General features: G+C 53.8%; 2 protein-coding genes across 5 annotated transcripts; both read left to right on the forward strand.

Moving 5' to 3' along the window:
* The first annotated feature begins 2,118 nt into the window (after nucleotides 1-2,118).
* LOC118634778 (CMRF35-like molecule 5) lies at nucleotides 2,119-7,597 on the forward strand. 2 transcript variants are annotated; one of them, XM_036269532.1, is made up of 4 exons: nucleotides 2,119-2,285; nucleotides 4,152-4,484; nucleotides 5,182-5,305; nucleotides 7,034-7,597. In XM_036269532.1, the coding sequence occupies exons 1-4, from the start codon at nucleotides 2,213-2,215 to the stop codon at nucleotides 7,527-7,529; spliced, it is 1,026 nt and encodes a 341-aa protein (XP_036125425.1). In that variant the 5' UTR covers nucleotides 2,119-2,212; the 3' UTR covers nucleotides 7,530-7,597. The 2 variants fall into 2 exon arrangements, with proteins under 2 accessions (XP_036125425.1, XP_036125426.1); XM_036269533.1 differs by having other exon boundaries at nucleotides 5,242-5,305.
* Nucleotides 7,598-14,315: 6,718 nt separating this feature from the next.
* On the forward strand, nucleotides 14,316-21,145 carry LOC118634779 (CMRF35-like molecule 5). 3 transcript variants are annotated; one of them, XM_036269535.1, is made up of 4 exons: nucleotides 14,316-14,721; nucleotides 17,366-17,698; nucleotides 18,880-18,943; nucleotides 20,661-21,145. In XM_036269535.1, exons 1-4 carry the CDS (start codon nucleotides 14,682-14,684, stop codon nucleotides 20,803-20,805), a joined length of 582 nt encoding a protein of 193 aa, XP_036125428.1. In that variant the 5' UTR covers nucleotides 14,316-14,681; the 3' UTR covers nucleotides 20,806-21,145. The 3 variants fall into 3 exon arrangements, with proteins under 3 accessions (XP_036125428.1, XP_036125429.1, XP_036125427.1); XM_036269536.1 differs by having other exon boundaries at nucleotides 14,333-14,721; nucleotides 18,786-18,943; nucleotides 20,661-20,764; XM_036269534.1 differs by having other exon boundaries at nucleotides 14,335-14,721; nucleotides 18,820-18,943.
* The last annotated feature ends 3,941 nt before the right edge of the window (nucleotides 21,146-25,086 follow it).

Below are 25,086 nucleotides of genomic sequence, written 5' to 3' on the forward strand. Positions count from 1 at the left end.
TCTGTTGCCTGGGGATGGATGTCTGCTCCCCAGCCTCGGTTGCTGGGGGTATATCTCGACTCTGATAGGGTTGCTACTGTGGGGGATGGTGCTGGGCTCCCAGCTGTCCGTAGCTTTCGCAACCAGCACCTTGGCAGCTCCACTACTGTGCACTGGTCTGTGTTGACAAAGAGTGTCCACTGGTCCGATGGTGCCAGGTGCGCTGGTAGCTCAGTTTCCTGGGCCCTAGCCGCTCCTACTGCCTGCTCCCAGGGAAGACCCGGGATCTTCCAAAATGATGGGACCTCCCCATGGGGCAGGGAGAAGCGCCCTGAAGGGCCGCCGCTCCAGGAGGGTCAGAGCCAGCGTCTGGCGCCTTCCGGACGGAGACTTCAAGGCAAAGAGCCGGTAAAATGTGCCGCCTGATTCCACTCCTGCTTCTACCCACCTGCCTGGGGGACTCGGGGACTGTGAATTCAGAGTCTGCAGGTGGGTGAGAAGTGGGACGGAAGCGGGGAAGCGGTTGGGGTTGTGTTCAAGGAAGAGTTCCCCAAACGCGTGTATCCTGGCACATCGTCCACAGGTCTGCAGGCAGGCATTACCCGAGGACAAACAGCAGAGAGGCCTTTCCCTTAGTAAATAAGACCGCGACCAGGGCAGCGGAGGGGGTGCCGGAACCCGGCTGCAGACGGCCGCTCACCGCTCATCTGGGGACTGCGTGCGCGTCAAGGAGGGTGGACAGCCCCGGCATCCACACAGTGACACGGAACTCTTTTTTTTTTTATCCTCACCCGAGGACATTTTTTGATATTTTGTTCAGATAGAGTGGGAGGGAGAGAGAACAAGAGAGAAACATCGACGTGAAAGGGACACATCGAGTGGTTGCTACCCACACAACCCAACCAGGGCCGGGGACAAACTGCAACTGAGGTACATGCCCTTAGCGGGGACCGAACCCGGGTCTCTCGAGACTGCAGGCCGATGCTCTAACCGCTGAGCCAAACCGGCCAGGGCGACACAGAACTCTTTTGCATGTTCTTTGGCTCCACGTGCTCAGAGGTCTCCATCAGCGCTGTTTAGGACATCCTCAGACACGATCAGAGAACCAAGAATGACCAGACGTTGGAGGACAGACAGCCTGTAACGTACAATCACCAAACCAAAGCTCACGAAGCCACGAGCAGCCAGGCGACGTCATTCAGGGAACAGAAGAAAGTTCAGAACACCAGCCATCAGAGGACCAAAGAAGAGCTGTTGAAACCGACATATAATTTCTATAGTAAATATTTCATCCAAGGGTTGGAAGACAAAGTAAAAACACAAAATATAAACCTCCCAAAGGCAGAAAAAAAGTCACAAGTATAGACACATATATTTCTTAAAAGAAGGAGATATTGATCCTGAGAGGGACAGGGACAGGTGAGAGGAGGAGGGAGGGGAAGTTCTGGAGGAAGAGGGAGGTGAGGATGGTCCCCAGGAGCTCATTCGAATAAGCGGAGTCCACGGCGCAGTGGGTTTGCCAGGAGCCCACAGCCAGCGCCATATGCACAGATGTGGGGGGGAGCCTCCTGGACACAGTGAGACTGAGGGCAAGACCACTTCTCCTGCCCTATACTGTCCCCAAGCCTGTGTCTGCTACTGTCCCCAAGCCTGCGTCTGCGACTGTCCCCAAGCCTGTGTCTGCTACTGTCCCCAAGCCTGTGTCTCCTACTGTCCCCAAGCCTGTGTCTGCGACTGTCCCCAAGCCTGTGTCTGCTACTGTCCCCAAGCCTGTGTCAGCTTGAGAGTGACTCAGGCCCTGGGAGGACGCTGTCCTGAGGGTGGGCTGTGCCTCCAGCCAGACCGGGTGTCCCCCTGAATGGTCGTCCGTCCCCCAGGGCACATCCAGCGCGTGTCCCTCACTCCCGGGAGCGAGCTCTGAGCTCCTGCCCGCGGCCCGCTGACGTCCTGCCCCCTGTTGCTGGCAGCCACCTGCTCAGCTCCTCACACTCACGCCCGCAAGGGGAACCCGGGCCGGGCCTGGACGCTTGGCTTCCCCCCAATCACTGAAGACACATCAGCCACACACGTAGATGATGACTCAGCATTTCCCCTTCCTGGTGCAAAGAGGAAGTAACTGGAGACAGGACATTAGGGAAGTAGAGGAGAGAGACAGACACAATAATTTACGCACATCGAAGGCAGTTTGCCTCTGGGCTCCTTCGTTCAAGTCCCGGGCGGACACTGGGGTTTCATGGTGACAGGGACAGAACCGGGCAGCAGGACCATGTGGCTGCTCCTACCTCTGCTCCTTCTCGTTGTCCCAGGTGAGTGGGGCTGGGGTTTAGGAACCAGAATGACTGAGGCAGGGCAGGGAACCAGAGGGTCTGTCCTGAGGGACAGGGACACGTCGGGGGATGGCAGGGCCATCTCATCACCCTGACACTTCAATGAAAAGCAAGTTGCTGCTGTCTCCCAGGTGCTCCGTCAGTGCCGGGAAGCAACAGAAAAGCACAGGGAACCTGAGTGCCTCTTTCCGGACAGCGATGCTCAGCCTGGCCGTGCTGCACGAGCAGGTGGATGCGCTCAGGGGCGAACCGTGTCGGGGAAGTTTTGGGGTCACAGACGCTGGGGCTCCAGCGGTCTGGATTGTGTTAAGTCTCAGCGGCTGGTGTGGCGTGTGGTAGAACTCAGAAGCCTTCAGTGAGACGCTCAGGTTCGGGGAGGGCACAGGATGGAGGCCAGGTGGACAGGCTGTCTGACTGTCGCTCCAGCCCACTCATCCGCCTGCCTGAGGTTCTGCCCCGGACCAGCCAAAGGCCAGACCACCGTGCGGTGTGGTCAGTGCCGTGGCCGGACACACAGAGTGTGTCACGGGGACAAAGGCAGGCGTCCAATTCTGGGCTGAATGTCCTTGGACAGCTGGTGCCTGATGCTCAGAGAGGACAGGACCTAGAGAGGCGGGGCCACATGGCTGCTCAGCTCTGTTGCTTCTCATAGTCCCAGCTGGGCCACCAAGGAACCGGACCGCAGGGCTCGGGCCGGATGGCACTGTGTCCGCCAGGAACATTGGGGTCTCCTCTCTCTGGGTCTCAGCCCTGTTCACATCTGAAAGTCTCGTCTCGTGTATGGTAACGAGTTCACTATTTCTGAACCCGAGGTGTTGTCTTGAATAAGACTGTTGTACTTTGTTTATTATTCCTCTCCCGAGGATATTTTTCAACTTATTATCAGATAGAGTGAGAGGGAGGGCGAGAGAGAGACAGAGAGAAACATCGATGTGATAGAGCCACATTGACTGGCTGTCTCCCGCACACCTGACCAGGGCCGGGTTAACCGCAACCAAGGTACGTGTCCTTGACCGGAACCGAACCCGAGACTCATTGGCCACAGGCCAAAGCACCAGACACTGAGCCAAGCTGGGCCTGTTTTACTTTTTAGGCTGTATCCCAAAAGTTTTGATTTGCAGTATTTTCCTCTTCATTTAGCTAAAAGATTTAAACATTTTTACTGTAATGGTTTCCTTTGCACACTGGTTATGAAAAAGTGTCTTTTTTTTTTTTAACTTCTGACTGTGTAGAAGCATTTTGGTTATATTTTTGTTGTAAGATCACTTGTTCTGGGAACTGAAATGCAGGACAGTCCCATGGAGAACACGGGATGTGTGACGTGGACTCCGCAGTGGGCATCACTCTCGGGTCAGTTGGCAGAGGCGCTCAGCTGGGGGGATCCCGTGGACCCACTGGACCAGGAGAACCACGAGGAGCAGCCTCTGCACAGCCAGGCGAGGCCACAGCGCAGTCAGGCCGCAGCCGTGCTCCTGTGGAGATGGGTCCTCTGGGGTCTCCTCCCACGAGACCAGTTTCACACGAGCTGGTGCCACGGGACCCTGATGGAGACACAGAGATGTGTGGCCACGGGGAGGGGGGAGTGATTTACAGGAAGTGATGACCGCCCAGAGCCACCATGTTTGTCCCTCTGAGGTGGGCAGTGGTGCTCGTAGGTGATGTTCCGGGTGGCTCCGACCCAGGGGCAGTTCGAAGGACAAAGGTCTCCTGGTGGAAGGTGTACCCCCCTTGGCTCTACTGCAGCGTCAGGCCCTTGGACTCACTGGAGCCCTTCCCAGTGCCGGAGGCTGCGGCCCTGGCCTGGGGGTGTGGGAGGTGACAAGTACGTGCATTTGTGTTTTCCAGTCTCATCAGCTGACATCACGGGTCCAGAGGAAGCGAAAGGCCTGGAGCAGGGGTGGTTGGAGGTGCAGTGTCGCTATGCCCCAGGATGGGAGACCTACAAGAAGTGGTGGTGTCGAGGGGCTGATTTGGGTAGCTGCAAGATCCTTGTTAAAACCAATGGATCCGAGCAGGAGGCGAAGGAGAACCGCGTGTCCATCAGGGACGATCAGACAAGCCGCACGTTCACTGTGACCATGAAGGCGCTCAGGCGCGAGGATACAGGCGTTTACTGGTGTGGGATTGAGAGACCAGGAGTTGACCCTCGGAGCCGAGTTAACGTGATCATTGGCCCAGGTAAGACTAAGTGCTATGTCTCTTCAGGCCCTGCTTTGTCCTGGTCCCTGAGGTCCCTCTCCAGTGACTGAACTCACCTGGAGTGACCTGTCACAGGGGTGGTTGAGTCCTGAGGTCTGACACAACCCAGACTGGGTTTAAGACATTCCCTTCCCCACACCTTCTAGAATGCAGGCACTCCTGGAGTATCGGGGTTTGAAGCGGCTTATCTGTTGGGCTCTGCTTCTGCCGACCCTGGGACAGCCAACAGAACCTCACAGGGCACGTGTGACCTAGGTGACACAGTCCACAGAGTCCCCCCAACATGGGACCGGGGGGCCTGTCACAGCTGCAAAGTGCAGCACGTTCATTGTCTCATGGCATCTGGACAAGGACCCCGACAAGGAACTACCCCCGTCATAGACCCTCAATAGCCTGTGCAAAGATGAACTGCAGCCGCCCTTGACCCGAGGCCGTCCTGGGCCCTCACCCCCACGGCCTGCTTGCTGTCCCCTTGGACCTGTGCCCGACTCACTGCTCCTGAGGCTCTGAGGCTCCTAGAGCCCAGGGGACAGGCGTGGTCCAGCCACGCTCCTCCCCACGGCCCTGCCCCAGGCCCCGCCGGCCAGGGCCGCCCACACTGCTCCCGCTCAGAGCCACGAGCAGGGCTGCGGTGGGTTCCAGGCCGAGCAGAAAGCAGCCTGTTCTGTGTGCCCAGCAACTACCACTGTGTCGACCACCATTACTGCCATCATCTCTACCACCACCATGTTCACAGTGCCAGTCACCATGGGAAACCCTGCAGGCTCCCCGACTGCGACCAGCCCCCCCTCTGATGGCAGGTAAGTCGGCTGGCTACTGTTCCCTGTGGTCCACATGTTCCAAACTTCTCTCACAAAGACGTGGCGCATCCCCTGTGCATCTCAGAGTGTGGGAGGTGGACGAGCAGGCAGTCAGGGCGGTGGGCATGGCCAGGGCGTGTGGGCACAGGGGAAAATGGGCCACAGGCCCCTGATCTAAATTCCAGGAGAACGGGAAGGGCCCGGGGAAGTCCTGTTTCCCTGGTTCCTGTATGGCAACCATAGTGATACCGACCGTCCCTCGTGTCTCTGGAACACCGGGCAGGTCGCCGAGGACTTTCCTGTCCCTTACTCTGTTCAGGCCTTGACCCTGCTGCCAACCACCACATGGAGGGGATGGGCGGATACACATGTCCCATTGCTCAGAGGAAGAAACTGAGTCTCGCTCATGCTTCCTAGAGCCCTGCCCAGCCTGTAGCCGAGGGCTTTTCTGGAGGCTGAGAGGCCTCTTTCCTGTCTTCCCCTCCCCCTCCTTGGCCCTCTGGCTTTGTTTCTAGATCTGCTGTGATCTGTTGTCTTCCCGCAGAATCCCTGTGGGTAATAGTGGATCTTATCACCCCACGGACCCCTTTGTCCCCTTTCTTATTTGCCCTCTGTTTTGAGAGTTTTTTGTGTGTTTTTTTACCAAACTGCTTTTATTTATTTATTAAAATAGGTTTTTATTGATTTTAGAGAGAGAGGAAGGGAGAGGGAAAGAAAGAGAAACATTAATGCAAGAGACAAACACTGATTGGCTGCCTCCTGCACGCCCCCTACTGGGGATGTTTCCTGCAACCCAGGCACGTGCCCTGACCGGGAATGGAACTGACGACCTTTTGGTGCATGGGCTGGAGCTCAGTCCACTGAGCCACACTTGTCAGGGTTGAACTGCTTTTAATAAGTAATAGCAAGCAATTTTTAAATTCAAGAATCAAAGTCAGATTGAAGCAACATTTAGGGGTTCTGCTCAGCATTATGGATAACTCATTCATTCATTCAACCAATAACTATTAGCTCCCCCCCACGTCCGACACTGCTTTAGGGAGCACAGGGGACACGAGGATGAACCAAAGAGCAAAGCTGTCTGCCCTCCAGGCACTTCCAATTGACAGATAGATAATGGACCAAATAGAGTTAATTAATTAATTGACTGCTGAATTTTTTTTTTTTATCCTCACTTCGAGGACATTTTTCCATTTTTTGTTCAGCTAGAGTGGGATGGAGAGAGAGGAAGGGAGAGAGAGAGAGAAACATCGACGTGAAAGGGACACATCCAGTGGCTGCTACCCGCATGACCAGCCAGGGCCGGGACAAACTGCAACCGAGGCACGTGCCCTCAGTGGGAACCAAACCAGGTCTCCCTGGACTGCAGGCCGACGCTATAACCGCTGAGCCAAAGCAGCCAGGGCAGGGTTGGATTCTCCTGCGGCCTCTGTCCTTGGCTTGTAGACGGCCGTCTTCCCCCTGCGTCTCCCCACGGGTCCCCTTGTGGGTGTCTGTGTCCTAGTCTCTTGTTCTTAGAAGGAGCTCGTCATTTCCCTCCAGCCGAGCACGCCAGGGGGAGACCTGTCAGGAATAGAAGAGAAAGTGTGGTGGGCAGTGGAGGGCGTGGTCAGCTTGGTCCCAGACTGTCCTCACGTGGGTCATTGGAACCCGCACCCTGGGCCCAGGGAGAGCTGGGAAGAGGGTCCTGGGAGGGAGCTCGTCTCTGTCATCGTGTCCCTCCCTCAGGTCCCTGCTCAGCAGCGTCCACTTCCTGCTCCTGGTCTTCCTGAAGGTGCCCCTGCTCCTGGGCATGCTCAGCGCTGTCGTCTGGGTGAACAGGCCTCTGAGGAGCTCCGGGCGGAGGCCGAGTCAGCCCCATGACAGCCCGAAAGCACCGTGCTCACTGAAGTCATGTCTGCGAAGAAGAACCACACACGGAAGAACAAGAAATATTTATTATGAAGTGACTGGGTCAGCAGAGATGTGGTTCCAGAAGCCGTGTTGGTCCCGCCTCACCCAGGACCCTAACCCCTGGGAACCCCCAGCCGGGAGGCCCGGACCCCCATCCTTCCTTCGTCCTGAGGCCACAGCACAGCAGGGATCGCGGACAGAAATGCAGGGAAAGGCCTTTCCCCTGGGCCTGTCCTTGGAGGCCTTTCTGATCTCAAGCCCCTGGGACACCTGCCGTGGTCACGGACCGATTTCTGCATGTCCTGGGGCTCAGGGCTCCCGCCCATCATAGATTTCACGTTTTATTATTATTTTTTTCTTTATTGATTTTTGAGAGAGAGGAAGGGAGAGGGAGAGAGAGATAGAAACATCGATGAAAGAGAATATCAACGGTCTGCCTCCTGCACGCCTCCCACTGGGGACTGGGCCCACTACCTGGGCATGTGCTGTGATTGGGAATTGAACCCGTGACGTCTTGGTTCACGGGTCGACGCTCAACCACTGAGCCACATCGTCCGGGCGGTGTCACGATTCTTCTTTTCTTTTTTCCAATTTTGATTAATTGATTTTTGTTACAGATGTTTCTTTTGTTTCCCCCTAGACACCCTTCTCCCCATCCAGCCCCCCCCCACACCCCCCACAATGTTGTCTGTGTCCATTGGTTACACATACACGCAGGTCAGTATGTCAGTTCTCCAGTTTATTTCATCCATCTCCCCGCCCCCTCCTCTGTGGCAGGTCAGTCTGAACAGTACTCCTTTCTACGTCTCTGGGTCTATTTTGTTTTTCAGCTTATTTTGTTTATTGTATTCCTCAAGTAAGTGAGATCATGTGGTATTTGTCTTTCTCTGATTGGCCTAATTCCCTTGGCATAACACTCTCCACGTCCCTCTATGTCTTGTCAACAGCCACCCTGTGCTTTTTGACTGGAGCATTTAATTCATTTGCATTTAAAGTAGTTGTTGATAGATATGTATTTATTGCCATTTATTATTTATATTTTTTATCTCCTTGCTCTTAAAGAAGACCCTTTAACATTTCTTGATGTACAGGTTTGGTGGTGGTGAACTCCTTAACTTTTTATTGTCTGGGAAATATTTTATCTGTCCTTCGATATTAAATGATAGCTTTTCAGGATAGAGTCATCTTTTGTTTGTTTGTTTGTTTTTTATCCTAACTGAGGACATTTTTACCCTTATCTTCTAATAGAGTGGGAGGGGGAGAGGGAGAAAGAGAGAGAAACATCGATGTGAGAGAGACACATCGACTAGCTGCCACCCACACCACCCTGGTTGGGGTTGGGGACAAACAGAACCAAGGCACACGCCCCTAGCGGGACCCGAACCCAGGTCTCTCTGGTCCTCGGGCCCATGCTCTAACTGCTGAGCCGAACCGGCCAGGGCAGATAGAGTAATCTTGGTTGTAGGTCCTTGCTTTTCATCACTTTGACTATTTCTTGACAATCCCTCTGGCCTGAAATGTTTCTGTTAAGAAATCAACTGACAGTCTCATAGGAGCTCTTTGTGGAAAACTAAGTGCCTTTTTTTGTTTTGTTTTGTTTTGTTTTGCTACGTTTAAGATTCTTTCTTTGTCTGTATCCTTTGCCATCCTAATTATGATGTGTCCTGGTGTGGGCCTGTATTTCCACCAGGTTAGGAAAGTTTTCAGTCATTATTTCTTCAGACACGTTCTCAACACCTTGCTCACTCTTTCTTCCTTCTGGTACCCCTAGGATATGGATATTGTTTTGCTTGCTTTGTCCAAGAGATCCCCTAAACATTTCTCAATGAAAAATATATATTTTTTCTTTTTGTTGCTCACATTGGGTGTTTTTTGCTATCTTGTCTCCCAAATCACTGATTCAATCCTCCGTTTCATTTATTCTGCTGTTGATTCCTTCTAGTTTATTCTTCGTTTCAGTTATTGTATTCTTTATTTCTGACGGGTTCTGTTTATGGTCTCTATGTACTTTTTAAGCCGTTGAAGGTCTCACTAAGTTCCGTGAGCGTCCTTATGACCATTGTTTGAGCTCTGTGTCTGGTAGGTTGCTGGCCTCCACTTCATCTGGTTCCTTTTCAGGAGATTTCTCCTGTTCTTTCATCTGGGACATGTTCTTTGTGTACCCACTTGGCGGCCTCTCTGTGTTTGTTTCTATGTATTAGGTAGATCTTCTGTGTGTCCCGTGGTTGACCGGGTGGCCTAATGCAGTAGGTGTCCTGTTGGGTCCAGTGATGCAGCCTCTTGTCACTGGTGCTGGGAACCCCAGGCATGCCCGCCCCTCCCCCATGCAGGCTGTGTGTCCTCTCCTGTTGAACTTGAGACACGATTGCTGTTGGTACGTCGCTGGGAGGGATGAACCCCTAGGCCGATACTGGCGGGGAGTATAGTGGAGAAGATGCTATGCAGGGGCCGACACCCTAAAACAGAACTCGCATCAATGGGGCTCTGGTGCCTGCCGTGTCCACCCCTTTAGTGTGTCACTCGTGGCAGGGGTTGGATGGTGCACTCGTGGCGGGGGTTGGATGGGGCTCTGGCATGATCTGAAGCTGTCTGCCAGGTGCACTGGCTCTGGGACATCCCTGGAGGTGCAGGCCAAGGTCAGCTGCTGCCTGTGCCCGGCCCAGGGCTACGTGGAATGAGCTACCAAACAGTATACAGACGGCTGCCACTTGTGCTGGGCTTGGAGGTGCCCAGGAGAGGCCAAGCTGCAAATGAATCTGTCTGCTGCTAGTACCAGGCCTGGGGCAACGTATCAAGAAGTGCAGGGCACACCAAGGCCAGGTGCTGCTTCTGTGGGGTTTGTGAACCTTTGAGACATTTTCGGAAAATCTGTAGCATGAGCCAGGACAGGCCGGTTGTATGGAACGTTCCTGGAAGTGGCTTGGGTAGGCCCATATGTGGGTGGGGCAGGGTCTCAGGGGCTCACCAGGGCTGGGTGAACAGTGTTGACCAGGTTGATGGAAAGTCAGACATGGTGCCCCCTGTACCTGCAGTGAGAGGGCTCATCAACCGAACAGTGGCTTTGCCATAACTTTTGTCTTGTAAAAAGTCCAGGGTTCCCTTCTTAAGCTACTTCTCCTTCTTTTTCTCTTTTTTATCCTCACTCGAGGACATTTTTCTATATTTCGTACTAATAGAATGGGAGGGAGAAAGAGAGAGAGAAACATCGACGTGAAAGGGACACATCGAGTGGTTGCCACCCACCTGACCCAACCAGGGCCGGGGACAAACTGCAACTGAGATACGCGCCCTTAGTGGGAACCGAACCCAGGTCTCTCTGGACCGCAGGCCGACGCTCTAACCGCTGAGCCAAACCGGCCAGGGCTTTTTTTTTTCTTTTCTTTTTATTCTACTTCTCCTTCTTGATCTCCCCCAACACCGCCTCCCAGCCTAGAGCCCCCTCCTCCCCTTCCTGGGCCTGGGGCTAGAAAGCTGGGTCTGTTCTGTCCCCAGCTGCTGTGTCTCCCTGTGACTGTCAGCATCCAGGACGAAGCAGAGGGAGAACAAGAGAGAAACAGGCAATGGTTTTCTCCCCATGTCTTCAGACCGTGGTTCCCCTGGTCAGAGAGGACCTGCCCCTGAGGTCGAGGCTGAATTGTAGCTTCTGTGCTGGGGCTGCTGGGGGCCGGCCGGGAGGGACAGCACACACACACACACACACACACACACACACACACACACACCAGGAAAACTCTGGGAATCCTCCCCGCCTCTTCCCTTCCAGTTTCCCTCTTCCACTCCCCCGAGCAGGCACGGGGCCTGCTGAGTGTGCCCGTGGTGTCCTGCCCAGACAGGGGGCAGATCGAAGGCACAAGCCCGAGCACTCAGAGCTGAGTGGCCCTACTTCTCTGGTTCCTTCCCTCGTCCCCTGTCGCCATTCATCCCGCTGCAGCCTCAGATCTGCTCCCTCCGCACGTTCTGTCTGGGCTCAGTTGCGATCGGTGGAGAGACGCGCGGAGCGTGCGGGCCGTCTTCCCTGGACCCAGACGCCTGCAGCGTCCACAGCAAGGGCAGGAGGTGCGGGCAGGCCCAATGGCCATCAGTGCGGGAGCAGTTCGTTCTGCTGAAGCCACACAATGGCACAGCAGGCAGCTATTTAGAGAACTGAGTGAACAGCTGTGTAATGGCTTGAAAGATTTCCTTGGTCAAACTGTAAAACTTTTCCCTGGCTGGTGTGGATCAGAGGTTAGAGCATGGGCCCTTTGTCCAAAGGGTCGTGGGTTTAATTTCTGGTCAAGGGCATGCATCTGGGTTGCAAGTTTGATCCCCCGAACCCATCAGTGTTGTGCAGGATGCGACCAATCCATGCGTGTCTCCCACATCAATGTTTCTCTCTCTTTCTCCCTCTCTCCTTTCCACTCTATCTAAAAAATCAATGAAAAAATATCCTCAGGTGAGGATTAACAACAACAAAAAACTTTGTCTTGGAATGTAAAACACATACAGAAAGTCCACACATCTCGAGTGCACCGTTCAGCTTGCCCAGTGTGGCTCAGTGGTTGAGCGTCGACCGACTCACCAACAGGTCGCTGGTGCAATTCCTGGTCAGGACACAGGCCCAGGTTGTGGGCCTGATCACCAGTGGGGGCATGCAGTAGGTGGCCAATCGATGTTCTCTGTCATTGATGCTTCTGTCTCTCTCTCCCTCTCCCGTCCTCTGTCTCTAAGATCAATAACAAAAATAAAAAATAAAAATAAAAAGAAGTGAAGTACACAGTTCAGCCTGGCCAGTGTATCTCAGTGAACTGAGCATCGTCCCATGGACTGAGAGGTCCTGGTTCATTTCCTGTTGTGGGCACAGGCCCGGGTTGCACGCTGTATCCCCACTAGGGTGTGTGCAGGAGGCAGCTGATCGATGTTTCTCTCTCACATTGATGTTTCTATCTCTCTGTCCTGTTCTCTCTCTCTCTAAAAAAAGAAGTCAATAAAAACATATTTAAAGTGCACAATTCAATAACTTTGTACAAGCAAACCACACTCCTGCACAGCTCCTAGATCAAGAAATGAACATTACCAACCCCCCGACGGCCCGCTCTGTTTCCTTCTTGCCTCGACCTAGAAAGTCATGGTGTCATAACTTCCTTCCCGTCACTACTTACAAAGTCACCGCCCTCCGGTCTTCTAACAGCCTAAATTTGTTGTGTGGACTTTATGTAATCACACATGCACTGTTTTCTGTCCTGCTTCCTTTGGTGACAATTGTGTGCGTAAAATTTATACCCACTGCAATCAGTCCCGTTCTGGGGTGACTTTCTGACCTGTGAGGCAGAAGTGATCACTTTGAGGATGAACAAGTGGAAGGCCCTGAAACTGCCCCTCTGCTGTGACCAAGAGAGTAAATGGAAAACATCACATGTGCGGAGAAAACCAGAGACTAGGGCCACCCTCCGAGACTGCAAGAACATGGAGGAAGGTCCCCCATCATATCTGCCTTTAGCTCAGCATGACCGTGGGCTGGTGACAGCTGATCCAAGGAGCAGACATGCTGCAGCCTCTGTGCCTACTGCTGTGTCGGGTGTGACCGTCGACCTGGACAGTGTATCCTTTCCATGCCCAGCAGGAAGAGGGACAGAGGCAGGTTGCATTCACTTAGCCTGGACAGCTGAGCACGTTCTGAGAATTGTTCCAGGGCTGTGTCAACCGTCTTCCTCTCCGTCAGAGCTCCGTGCTAAGGAATCTGGGTCTTCGGGACAGTGCGCAGCACATACGGGGTCCACTGTGCTATGATAGCATGTTAATCGGCCTCGATAACAAGAAGGGACAAGCCACTGGCCGTGCTCCAGAGACGGGGAGAAGCGCACCGGGTTCAGGGGCCGCCGCTCCAGGAGGGTCCGAGCCAGCGTCTGGCGCCTTCCGGACGGAGACTTCAAGGCAAAGAGCCGGTAACATGTGCCGCCTGTTCCCACTCCTGCTTCTACCCACCTGCCTGGGGGACTCGGGGCTGTGAATTCAGAGTCCGCAGGTGGGTGAGAAGTGGGATGGAACCGGGGAAGCGGTTGGGGTTGTGTTCAAGGAACAGTTCCCCAAACTCGTGTATCCTGGCACATCGTCCGCATGTCTGCAGGCAGGCATTACCCGAGGACAAGCAGCAGAGAGGCCTTTCCCTTAGTAAATAAGATCGCGACCAGGGCAGCGGAGGGGGTGCCGGAGCCCCGCTGCAGACGGCCGCTCACCGCTCATCTGGGGACTGCGTGTGAGTCAAGGAGGGTGGACAGCCCCCGGCATCCACACAGTGACACGGAACTCTTTTGCATGTTCTTTGGCTCCACGTGCTCAGAGGTCTCTGTCAGCGCTGTTTTTTGATCATCCTCAGACACGATCAGAGAATCAAGAATGACCAGACATTGGAGGACAGACAGCCTGTCCTCCTGTACAATCACCAAACCAAAGCACACGAAGCCACCAGCAGTCAGGAGACGTCATTCAGGGAACAGAAGAAAGTTCAGAATACCAGCCATCAGAGGACCAAAGAAGAGCTGTTGAAAGAGAAATATAATTTCTATAGTAAATATTTCATCCAAGGGTTGGAACACAAAGTAAAAACACAAAATATAAACCTCTCAAAGGCAGAAAGAAAGTCACAAGTATAGACACATATATTTCTTAAAAAGGAGGAGATCTTGATCCTGAGAGGGACAGGGACAGGTGAGAGGAGGAGGGAGGGGAAGTTCTGGAGGAAGAGGGAGGTGAGGACGGTCCCCAGGAGCTCATTCGAATAAGCGGAGTCCACGGCGCAGTGGGTTTGCCGGGAGCCCACAGCCAGCGCCATATGCACAGATGTGGGGGGAGCCTCCTGGACAGAGTGAGGCTGAGGGCAAGACCACTCCTCCTTCCCTATACTGTCCCCAAGCCTGTGTCTGCGACTGTCCCCAAGCCTGTGTCTGCTACTGTCCCCAAGCCTGTGTCTGCGACTGTCCCCAAGCCTGTGTCTGCTACTGTCCCCAAGCCTGTGTCGGCTTGAGAGTGACTCAGTCCCTGGGGGGACGCTGTCCTGGGTGTGGGCTGTGCCTCCAGCCAGACGGGGTGTCCCCCTGAATGCTCGTCCGTCCCCCAGGGCACATCCAGCGCGTGTCCCTCACTCCCGGGAGCCAGCTCTGAGCTCCTGCCCGCGGCCCGCTGACGTCCTGCCCCCTGTTGCTGGCAGCCACCTGCTCAGCTCCTCACACTCACGCCCGCAAGGGGAACCCGGGCCGGGCCTGGACGCTTGGCTTCTCCCCAATCACTGAAGACACATCAGCCACACACGTAGATGACGACACAGCATTTCCCCTACCTGGTGCAGTGAGGAAGTAACTGAAGACAGGACATACGGGAAGTAGAGGAGAGAGACAGACACAATGATTTACGCACATCGAAGGCAGTTTGCCTCTGGGCTCCTCTGTTCAAGTCCCTGGAGGACACTGGGGTTTCATGGTGACAGGGACCGAACCGGGCAGGCAGGACCATGTGGCTGCTCCCACCTCTGCTCCTTCTCGTTGTCCCAGGTGAGTGGGGCTGGGGGTTAGGAACCAGAATGACTGAGGCAGGGCAGGGAACCAGAGGGTCTGTCCTGAGGGACAGGGACACGTCGGGGGATGGCAGGGCCATCTCATCACCCTGACACTTCAATGAAAAGCAAGTCGCTGCTGTCTCCCAGGTGCTCCGTCAGGTGCCGGGAAGCAACAGAAAAGCACAGGGAACCTGAGTGCCTCTTTCCGGACAGCGATGCTCAGCCTGGCCGTGCTGCACGAGCAGGTGGACGAGCTCAGGAGCGAACCGTGTCGGGGACGTTTTGGGGTCACAGACGCTGAGGCTCCAGCTCCGACCCACTCAGCCAGGGTGGGCTCAGGGGTCTGGATTGTGTTAAGTCTCAGCGGCTGGTGTGGCGTGTGGCTAGAACTCAGAAGCCTTCCGTGAGGCGCTCAGGTTCGGGGAGGGGACAGGATGGAGGCCAGGTGGACAGGCTGTCTGACTGTCGCTCCAGCCCACTCATCTGCCTGCCTGAGGTTCTGCCCCGGACGAGCCAAAGGCCAGACCGCCGTGCGGTGTGGTCAGTGCCGTGACGGAGACACGCAGAGTGTGTCACGGGGACAAAGGCAGGCGTCTAATTCTGGACTGAATGTCCTTGGACAGCTGGTGCCTGATGCTCAGAGAGGACAGGACCTAGAGAGGCGGGGCCACATGGCTGCTCAGCTCTGTTGTTTCTCATAGTCCCAGCTGGGCCACCAAGGAACCGGACCGCAGGGCTCGGGCCGGATGGCACTGTGTCCGCCGGGAACATCGGGGGTCTCCTCTCTCTGGGTCTCAGCCCTGTTCACATCTGAAAGTCTCGTCTGTCGTGTATGGTAACGAGTTCAGTATTTCTGAACCCGAGGTGTTGTCTTGAGTAAGACTGTTGTACTTTGTTTTTTATTCCTCACCCGAGGATATTTTTCTACTTATTATCAGATAGAGTGAGAGGGAGGGAGAGAGAGAGACAGAGAGAAACATCGATGTGATAGAGCCACATTGAGTGGCTGCCTCCCGCACACCTGACCAGGGTCGGGGACGAACTACAACCAAGGTACGTGTCCTTGACCGGAACCGAACCCGAGACTCATCGGCCACAGGCCAAAGCACCAAACACTGAGCCAAACAGGGCCTGTTTTACTTTTTAGGCTGTATCCCAAAAGTTTTGATTTGCAGTATTTTCCTCTTCATTTAGCTAAAAGATTTAAACATTTTTACTGTAATGGTTTCCTTTGCGCACTGCTTATGAAAAAGTGTCTCTTTTTCTTTTAAACATCTGACTGTGTAGAATCACTTTGGTTATATTTTTGTGGTTGGTTTCTAACTTAGCTGAATTGTACTCAGAGAACACAGGCTGTGATTTCAGGTCTTGACCTTTTATAGAGACCTGTTCTAGGACACAGAGGTCCGTAATGGCCAATTTTTGTTGCTGTTCTCTGTGTGCTTTTAAAAGAACATGTGAGCCGGGCTTGTGTGGCTCAGTGGTTGAGCGTTGCCCTATTCACCTAGAGGTCGCCTGTTTGATTCCCTGTCAGGGCACATGCCCAGGTTGTGGGCCAGATCCCCAGTGGGGGGCATGCAGAGGGCGGCCAATCGATGTTCTCTCTCATCGAAGTTTCTATCTCTCTCTCCTGCATTCCTTTCTCTCTCTGAAAAATAAAATAAAATAAAAGAGCGTTTGAAGTTGTTGGATTCTACTGTTCCAGCTTCCAATTTCATCTCAAGCACATACCGCAACGCTCACACCTGGTTATTGGTAGCAAATAGATCTTCAGAGTCGGTCATTTTTGTGCAGGGGTCTGTCTTGGGTTAATACATTATTTACGGAAGTCTTGTTGGAATGACTTCTGTTGTCTGAGGCCTTCAGGAGAAAGAGCACATGGAGAATCCTCCCCAGGCTAGTGCTGTTCTGTAGGTGGTTTGTGTGAGGACAGGAGCTAGTAAGGCTGGGCACTATCCCCATTTTTTAACTCCTGCTTGAATCATTCACATTAGGCTTAAGAAAAATTTCACAAGAAAGATGAGGTCACCGCTTAGGCGCATTTATCCTGTAAGATCACTTGTTCTGGGAACTGAAATGCAGGACGGTCCCATGGAGAACACGGGATGTGTGACGTGGACTCCGCAGTGGGCATCACTCTCGGGTCAGTTGACAGAGGCGCTCAGCTGGGGGGATCCTGTGGACCCACTGGACCAGGAGAACCACGAGGAGCAGCCTCTGCACAGCCAGGCGAGGCCACAGCGCAGTCAGGCAGCAGCCGTGCTCCTGTGGAGATGGGTCCTCTGGGGTCTCCTCCCATGAGACCAGTTTCACACGAGCTGGTGCAACGGGACCCTGATGGGAACACAGAGATGTGTGGCCACGGGGAGTGGGGAGTGAATTACAGGAAGTGATGACCGCCCAGAGCCACCATGTTTGTCCCTCTGAGGTGGGCAGTGGTGCTCGTAGGTGATGTTCCGGGTGGCTCCGACCCAGGGGGAGTTCGAAGGACAAAGGTCTGCCTGGTGGAAGGTGTACCGCCCTTGGCTCTACTGCAGCGTCAGGCTCTTGGACTCACTGGAGCCCTTCCCAGTGCCGGAGGCTGCGGCCCTGGCCTGGGGGTGTGGGAGGTGACAGGTACGTGCATTTGTGTTTTCCAGTCTCATCAGCTCCCATCACGGGTCCAGAGGAGGCGAAAGGCCTGGAGCAGGGGTGGTTGGAGGTGCAGTGTCGCTATGCCCCAGGATGGGAGACCTACAAGAAGTGGTGGTGTCGAGGGGCTGATTTGAGTAGCTGCAAGATCCTTGTTAAAACCAATGGATCCGAGCAGGAGGCGAAGGGGAACCGCGTGTCCATCAGGGACGATCAGAGCAACCGCACGTTCACTGTGACCATGAAGGCGCTCAGGCGCGCGGATACAGACCTTTACTGGTGTGGGATTGAGAGAATAGGATCTGACCGTGGGAGCCGAGTTAACGTGATCATTGGCCCAGGTAAGACTATGTGCTATGTCTCTTCAGGCCCTGCTCTGTCCTGGTCCCTGAGGTCCCTCTCCAGTGACTGAACTCACTTGGAGTGACCTGTCACAGGGGTGGTTGAGTCCTGAGGTCTGACGGAACCCAGACTGCTCAGCTGGGGTCGGAGGAGGAGGGCTTCTCTCAGATGCTCTCAGGGCCCCAGGACCTCCTCCAGGATGGGACCCAGCCGTTCTGGACATTTAGTCTCTCTGCGCAGCTCAGAGCCCGAGCCTATTGCCCGTAGAGGTCACGGGGATGGCCCCAGTTTCAGCGCATTTGTCAAAGGGACCGTCTTCCGTGAGACCCACAGACCCCATTTCCTTCCAGTGCTTTCCTGGGACCTCTGGGGCCAGGTGTTCCCGCACTTCATGGAGTTTGGGACCAGGGCTCACAGCTGCTGTTCACACCCCTTGTTCTGCATCTGATCTCAGGGGGAGGAGGCCAGCACAGTGGGGTTAACTCCTGAGGTCTGGAAAGGCCTCTGCGCTCACAGCTGCATTCCGGGTGCCTGAGGTCCCTCACGAGCCGTATCCCATCTGGGTTTAAGACGTTCCCTTCCCCACACCTCCTAGAATGCAGGCACTCCTGGAGTATCGGGGTTTGAAGCGGTTTTTCTGTTGGGCTCTGGTTCTGCCGACCCTGGGATAGCCAACAGAACCTCACAGGGCACGTGTGACCTAGGTGACACAGTCCACAGAGTCCCCCAACCTGGGGCCCGGGCCTGTCACAGCTGCAAAGTGCAGCACGGTCATTGTCTCATGGCATCTTGACAAGGACCCCGACAAGGAACTATCCCATCATAGACCCTCAATAGCCTGTGCAAAGTTGAACTGCAGCCGCCCTTGACCCGAGGCGTGCTGGCCCCTCACCCCCACGGCCTGCTTGCTGTCCCCTTGGACCTGTGCCCGGCTCACGGCTCCTGAGGCTCTGAGGCTCCTAGAGCCCAGGAGACAGGCGTGGTCCAGCCACGCTCCTCCCCATGGCCCTGCCCCAGGCCCCGCCGGCCAGGGCCGCCCACACTGCTCCCGCTCAGAGCCACGAGCAGGGCTGCGGTGGGTTCCAGGCCAAGCAGAAAGCAGCCTGTTCTGTGTGCCCAGCAACTACCACTGTGTCGACTACCATTACTGCCATCATCTCTACCACCACCGTGTTCACAGTGCCAGTCACCATGGGAAACCCTGCAGGCTCCCCGACTGCGACCAGCCCCCTCTCTGAAGGCAGGTAAGTTGGCTGGCTGCTGTTCCCCAGGGCCCGCATGTTCCAGACTCCTCTCACAAAGACGTGGCGCATCCCCTGTGCATCTCAGAGTGTGGGAGGTGGACGAGCAGGCAGTCAGGGCGGAGGGCATGGCCAGGGCGTGTGGGCACAGGGGGGAATGGGCCACAGGCCCCTGATCTAAATTCCAGGAGAACGGGAAGGGCCCGGGAAGTCCTGTTTCCCTGGTTCCTGTATGGCAACCACAGTGATACCGACCGTCCCTCGTGTCTCTGGAGCACTGGGCAGCTCGCCGAGAGATTTCCTGTCCCTTACTCTGTTCAGGCCTTGGCCCTGCTGCCGACCCCCGCATGGAGGGGATGGGCGGATACACACGTCCCATTGCTCAGAGGAAGAAACTGAGTCTCGCTCATGCTTCCTAGAGCCCTGCCCAGCCTGTAGCCGCAGGGCCTTTCTGGAGGCTGAGGGCCCCTTTCCTGTCTTCCCCTCCCCCTCCTTGGCCCTCTGGCTTTGTTTCTAGATCTGCTGTGATCTGTTGTCTTCCCGCAGAATCCCTGTGGGTCATAGCGGATTTTATCACCCCAGGGACCCCTTTGTCCCCTCTCTTATCTGCCCTCTGTTTTCAGAGTTTTTTGTGTTTTTTTTTGCCAAACTTCTTTTATTTATTTATTAAAATAGGTTTTTCATTGATTTTAGAGAGAGAGGAAGGCGACGGAAAGAAAGAGAAACATTAATGCAAGAGACAAACAAGGATTGGCTGCCTCCTGCATGCATCCTACTGGGGATGGATCTCAACCGAGGCCCGTGCCCTGACCGGGAATGGAACTGGCGACCTTTTGGTGCATGGGCTGGAGCTCAGTCCACTGAGCCACACTTGTCAGGGTTGAACTGCTTGTAATAAGTAATAGCAAGGAATTTTTAAATTCAAGAATCAAAGTCAGATTGAAGTAACATTTAGCGGTTCTGCTCAGCATTATGGATAACTCATTCATTCATTCAACCAATAACTACTAGTTCCCCCCCACGTCCGTCACTGCTTTAGGGAGCACTGGGGACATGAGGATGAACCAAAGAGCAAAGCTGTCTGCCCTCAGGCACTTCCAATTGACAGATAGATAATGGACCAAATAGAGTTAATTAATTAATTGACTGCTGAATTTTTTTTTTATCCTCATTCGAGGACATTTTTCCATTTTTTGTTCAGCTAGAGTGGGAGGGAGAGAGAGGAAGGGAGAGAGAGAGAAACATCGACGTGAAAGGGACACATCCAGTGGCTGCCACCCTCGCGACCAACCAGGGCCGGGGACAAACTGCAACCGAGGCACGTGCCCTTAGCGGGAACCAAACCGGGTCTCCCTGGACCGCAGGCCGACGCTATAACCGCTGAGCCAAAGCAGCCCGGGCAGGGTTGGATTCTTCTGCGGCCTCTGTCCTTGGCTTGTAGACGGCCGTCTTCCCCCTGCGTCTCCCCACGGGTCCCCCTTGTGGGTGTGTCCTAGTCTCTTGTTCTTAGAAGGAGCCCGTCGTTATCCTCCGGCCGAGCACGCCAGGGGGAGACCTGTCAGGAATAGAAGAGAAAGTGTGCTGGGCAGTGGAGGGCGTGGTCAGCTTGGCCCCAGACTGTCCTCACGTGGGTCATTGGAACCCGCACCCTGGGCCCTGGGAGAGCTGGGAAGACGGTCCTGGGAGGGAGCTCGTCTCTGTCATCGTGTCCCTCCCTCAGGTCCCTGCTCAGCAGCGTCCACTTCCTGCTCCTGGTCTTCCTGAAGGTGCCCCTGCTCCTGGGCTTGCTCAGCGCTGTCGTCTGGGTGAACAGGCCTCTGAGGAGCTCCGGGCGGAGGCCGAGTCAGCCCCATGACAGCCCGTAAGCACCGTGCTCACTGAAGTCATGTCTGCGAAGAAGAACCACACACGGAAGAACAAGAAATATTTATTATGAAGTGACTGGGTCAGCAGAGATGTGGTTCCAGAGGCCATGTTGGTCCCGCCTCACCCAGGACCCTAACCCCTGGGAACCCCCAGCTGGGAGGCCCGGACCCCCATCCTTCCTTCGTCCTGAGGCCACAGCACAGCAGGGATCGCGGACAGAAATGCAGGGAAAGGCCTTTCCCCTGGGCCTGTCCTTGGAGGCCTTTCTGATCTGAAGCCCCTGTGACACCTGCCGTGGTCACGGACCGATTTCTGCATGTCCTGGGGCTCAGGGCTCCCGCCCATCATAGATTTCACGTTTTATTATTTTTTTTTCTTTATTGATTTTTGAGAGAGAGAGATAGAAACTTGGATGAGAGAGAACATGGATTGGCTGCCTCCTGCATGCCCCCCACTGGGATCAGGCCCACAACCTGGGCATGTGCCCCGACCAGGGATCGAACCGGCGGCTCTTGGTGCACGGGTGGACGCTCAACCACTGAGCCACACCGGTCGGGCGGTTTCACCATTCTCGATCCATGAATAGAAGAACTGAACCAGGCACTGACGACGTGCCAACCATGAGTGAAGACCTGAGGGCCCAGTGAGCAGAAGACATTGGGATCCTCGCCCTGTGACATTTTGCCTCCCGGACGTCAAGTCTGATGTTGAAATTGGCATCACATCCTCTCATCGTCGCCATCGCCCTTCCTGTTAACATACATCCACGTTCTTACTCCTGAGTATTCAGGGCTACTGCAACGCTCGCTGCGGTGTCACGGGGACGGTGGGTGACCCCTCGCTCGGACTCTGGGGCTAGAACAGTCCTGGCCGCTGTGAGCTCGTGAAGGCTGAGGCCGGATGAGCCGGACGCATGTCCTTATCCTTCCGAGAGACCGGATTGAGATGGCTCCCGTCAGGATGTAAGTCTTTCCTGGTCGTTAATTGTGGAGGAAGGAGGAGGACACCCGGACGCTGCTTCAGAAAGACAGGAGGACTCGTCCTCTCCAGTTTCTGCTCGCCCCGGGCCAAACTGCCCTCACTCGGATGCCCTCTGCACCTGGCTTGGGCCCCGAGTGCCCCCCTGAGCATCTTATTTTTACCAGCACATTTAAGCTACCCATGGACTGTGTTGTGTCGTTCAAAGGAGGACTTGGGCATCTTACCCTTCGCCCATCCTCTTCCCAGTACTGATCGTGTGAGAACAGTATTTTTTGCATGGATGACAATTATATTTCCTTCTGTAAATATTTCCCATGGTGGTTCAGTCTTTTTTTTCTATTCGCTTAAATATATTCACTGTTCGCCATCGCTTCTTTATTTTTCATTATTTGATTTATTCCTTTGTTGGCAACATTTCATCACGATGCCACTTTTCTATTTTCCAAAGGCTCGTGGGGTCTGCAGTTCGTAAGGTCTTGCAAGCCTGAGAGAGTGTTCGTTGCCAAAAACAACACTCCCGGGTGGGAAGTTCCCAGAGCGTCCCGTCTGTTCTGGGAACGTGGAGATTTTCGTCCCCGTCTTCCGGGCTGCGGTGCTGTGGTGGTAGCTGAGACCAGCCTCTTTGTTCACAGACGCAACTCACTCCTGGTTGGGTATCTTCTCTGATAGGAGCCCATGTGACTCTACCTTTACCTGGTCGTTCTGTAATTTCAGAATATTCTAGGTGGGGATCATTAGGACAACCCCCTCCCAGCCCCCGCCAGTGAGACACGGTGTGGGTTTTCAATGGCAGATGGAAGGATTTCTTTATTTCTGGATCACTTTCAATGAAATCCAATTATTTTTACTTTGGGCTTATTTTCCCTCTTCTTAGGGAGCAGCCCAGGTACATTTGAGGATTGTCCTTTGTCTGTCTTCCTGCCTGTGTCTGCCTCTCCAAACGCGTGTACGTTACGTGTGTATATTGTGTGAATCCAAACGCCACCGGAGGTCATTTGCCAGCTTGCCACACCTGTGCATCTTCAGCCACGTCTGTCTGTGGGCCACCTGCTCCTCCCCTTTGGTCTTTCTTCCCAGCATGCTGTCTCTTCCTCTCCTCTCAGGTCTTTTCGGAGATCTGCCTGCCTGCTTTTTACCTCTGTTCTTTGCACTGTGCTGTGTATTTGTTTTTTTAGGTGAATCCCAGCGTCCACCCTTTTCTTGAGATGGAGTAGGACTATTCACGTGAACCTATGTTCCCGTGGGCGTTTCTTCTCGTGATGGGTGCTTTCACTTGCTTGTTGATTGTATTCTTTTAACTCCCCGAGCTATTGAAGGTGCTGCTTCTTTTTTGGATAAAAGTTGGTATTTGCCAAAGCCTAGCGTGGGGAAGAGAGGCAGCTGGGAGGGGCTGGGAGCTGGAGCAGGTCTGTGGCCTGTCTGTCCTCAGAGAGCTCAGAATCACCTGCTTGGTGACAGTCTGATTTGGTCCATTGCTCCTTTCTCTGCTCTCTCTCCTCCATCGCCCGCACCTACAGCCACGTTCTCCATGTGGGGCCCAGGTCATGTTCGATCAGCAGGTCAAGTCTACGATCAGGTTTGTAAAGATAAAAAACGGACGATATCCAATGTTGCCCGTGGGGTTGGCATTTACTAACACAAGGGCAGAAATGTTCCTAACTTCTCTGCTGATATCCATCAAAATTGGACAATGCGCAGACCTGTAACCCAGCTATTTCATATGTAGGAATTTATCCTGCAGGCTTATTCACAAATGTATACGAAACTACATATGCAAAGACATTCATTACGGAATTGCACGTAGTTACAAAACACTGACAACAACTTAAATGCCCACCAAGAGGAAAAGAATTAAACACATGGTAATATACAGAGATCATGGAAAACTATGAAGCCATGAAAAACAAATACCTCTCGGTGTTGACATGGAGTTTTGAAAAGAACAATAAGTGAAAATAGGCAAGAATTATAGAACAATGCTAGAATGTGCTGCTTTTCCTTGAGGAGGGGAAACACACACATACACACAGATGCACAGAACTTCTTCGAAGGACACACAGGATAACCGAGTGCCCACTACACCCAGACGAGGTGAGCTGGGAAGGAGGGAGCGAGTCCGAATTCTGAATTGAGAGCAATGACATGACTCCCCGAGGGTCACACAGCTAAAAAATGGCAAAGTAAAATTTTCCACTGCACCTCACAAGTCACTTTTGAAGAAATAATCTTCTTTCAAGGTCATGTTGAAAAGAAAGTAATTTTAGATAAAATGTCACAATAAGTAGTAAAAAAAAAAACCACCACAGAACATGGCCTTGGCTAGTGGCTCCGTTGGTTGGGCGTAGTCCCGCGCACTGAAACATCACCGGGTTGCTTCCTGGGCCAGGCACATGTCTCTGGTTACAGGTTTGATCCCCGGTTGGGGCAAATGCGCGAGGCAGCTGACAGATGTTTCGCTCTCACAACAATGTTTCTCTCTCACAACAATGTTTCTCACAGCAATGTTTGTCTCTCACAACAATGTTTCTCTCTCTCACTTCCTCATTCTCTAAAAATCAATAAAAAGAGCCCATTGAACATGGATATGAATCTTTGCACATTTTCTTGTTCGAAAACCCTCAGGTTCACATTAGGGGGAACAGTTCAACATATGCAAACAGAAGCCAGTGGCGTGATAAATCCTCCGCTGCTAGCAGGTGTCCTTCTCCCCAGCTCAGGCAGCAGTGTGATTGCTCAACACGTGGTGCCGGGAACTGCCTCGCCACGGGAGGGGCAGGTGCACACGCACACACGCACACGTGAGCACACACACAAAACCACAGAAAATATGAAGCCTCCTCGTGCAGCAAAATAACGAACAAGCAAGGATTTTATTTACTCCCGGCCGGTATGGCTCAGTGGCTGAGCGTCGACCCATGCTCCAAGAGGTCGCTGGTTTAATTCCCAGTCAGGACACATGCCCAGGTTGTGGGCCTGATCCCCAGTGGGGGGCATGCAGGAGGCTGCCAATCAATGCTCTCTCTCATCAATGTTTCTATCTTTCTCTCTCTCTCTCTTAAATCAATAAAGACAAATATTTTTTTAAAAGAAAAGAATTTCATTTACTGAGACGCCCGACTAAGAGAACCTGTTTCACAGCAGAATTCCAGAGCTTTCTACGTATAGAAATCCTTGCTCTTGGACAAAGCATTTCACATCGTGTCTACTTTGATACGTCCCCCGTGGCTGCTTCGTGGAATTGGATCTATTTCTGGCCAGGTACCTGAGTCACCTTCCAATATACGGAAACATTTCTACCC

The sequence above is a fragment of the Molossus molossus genome, unplaced genomic scaffold (genome assembly GCF_014108415.1).
Source record: "Molossus molossus isolate mMolMol1 unplaced genomic scaffold, mMolMol1.p scaffold_m16_p_19, whole genome shotgun sequence".
NCBI lineage: Eukaryota > Metazoa > Chordata > Mammalia > Chiroptera > Molossidae > Molossus > Molossus molossus.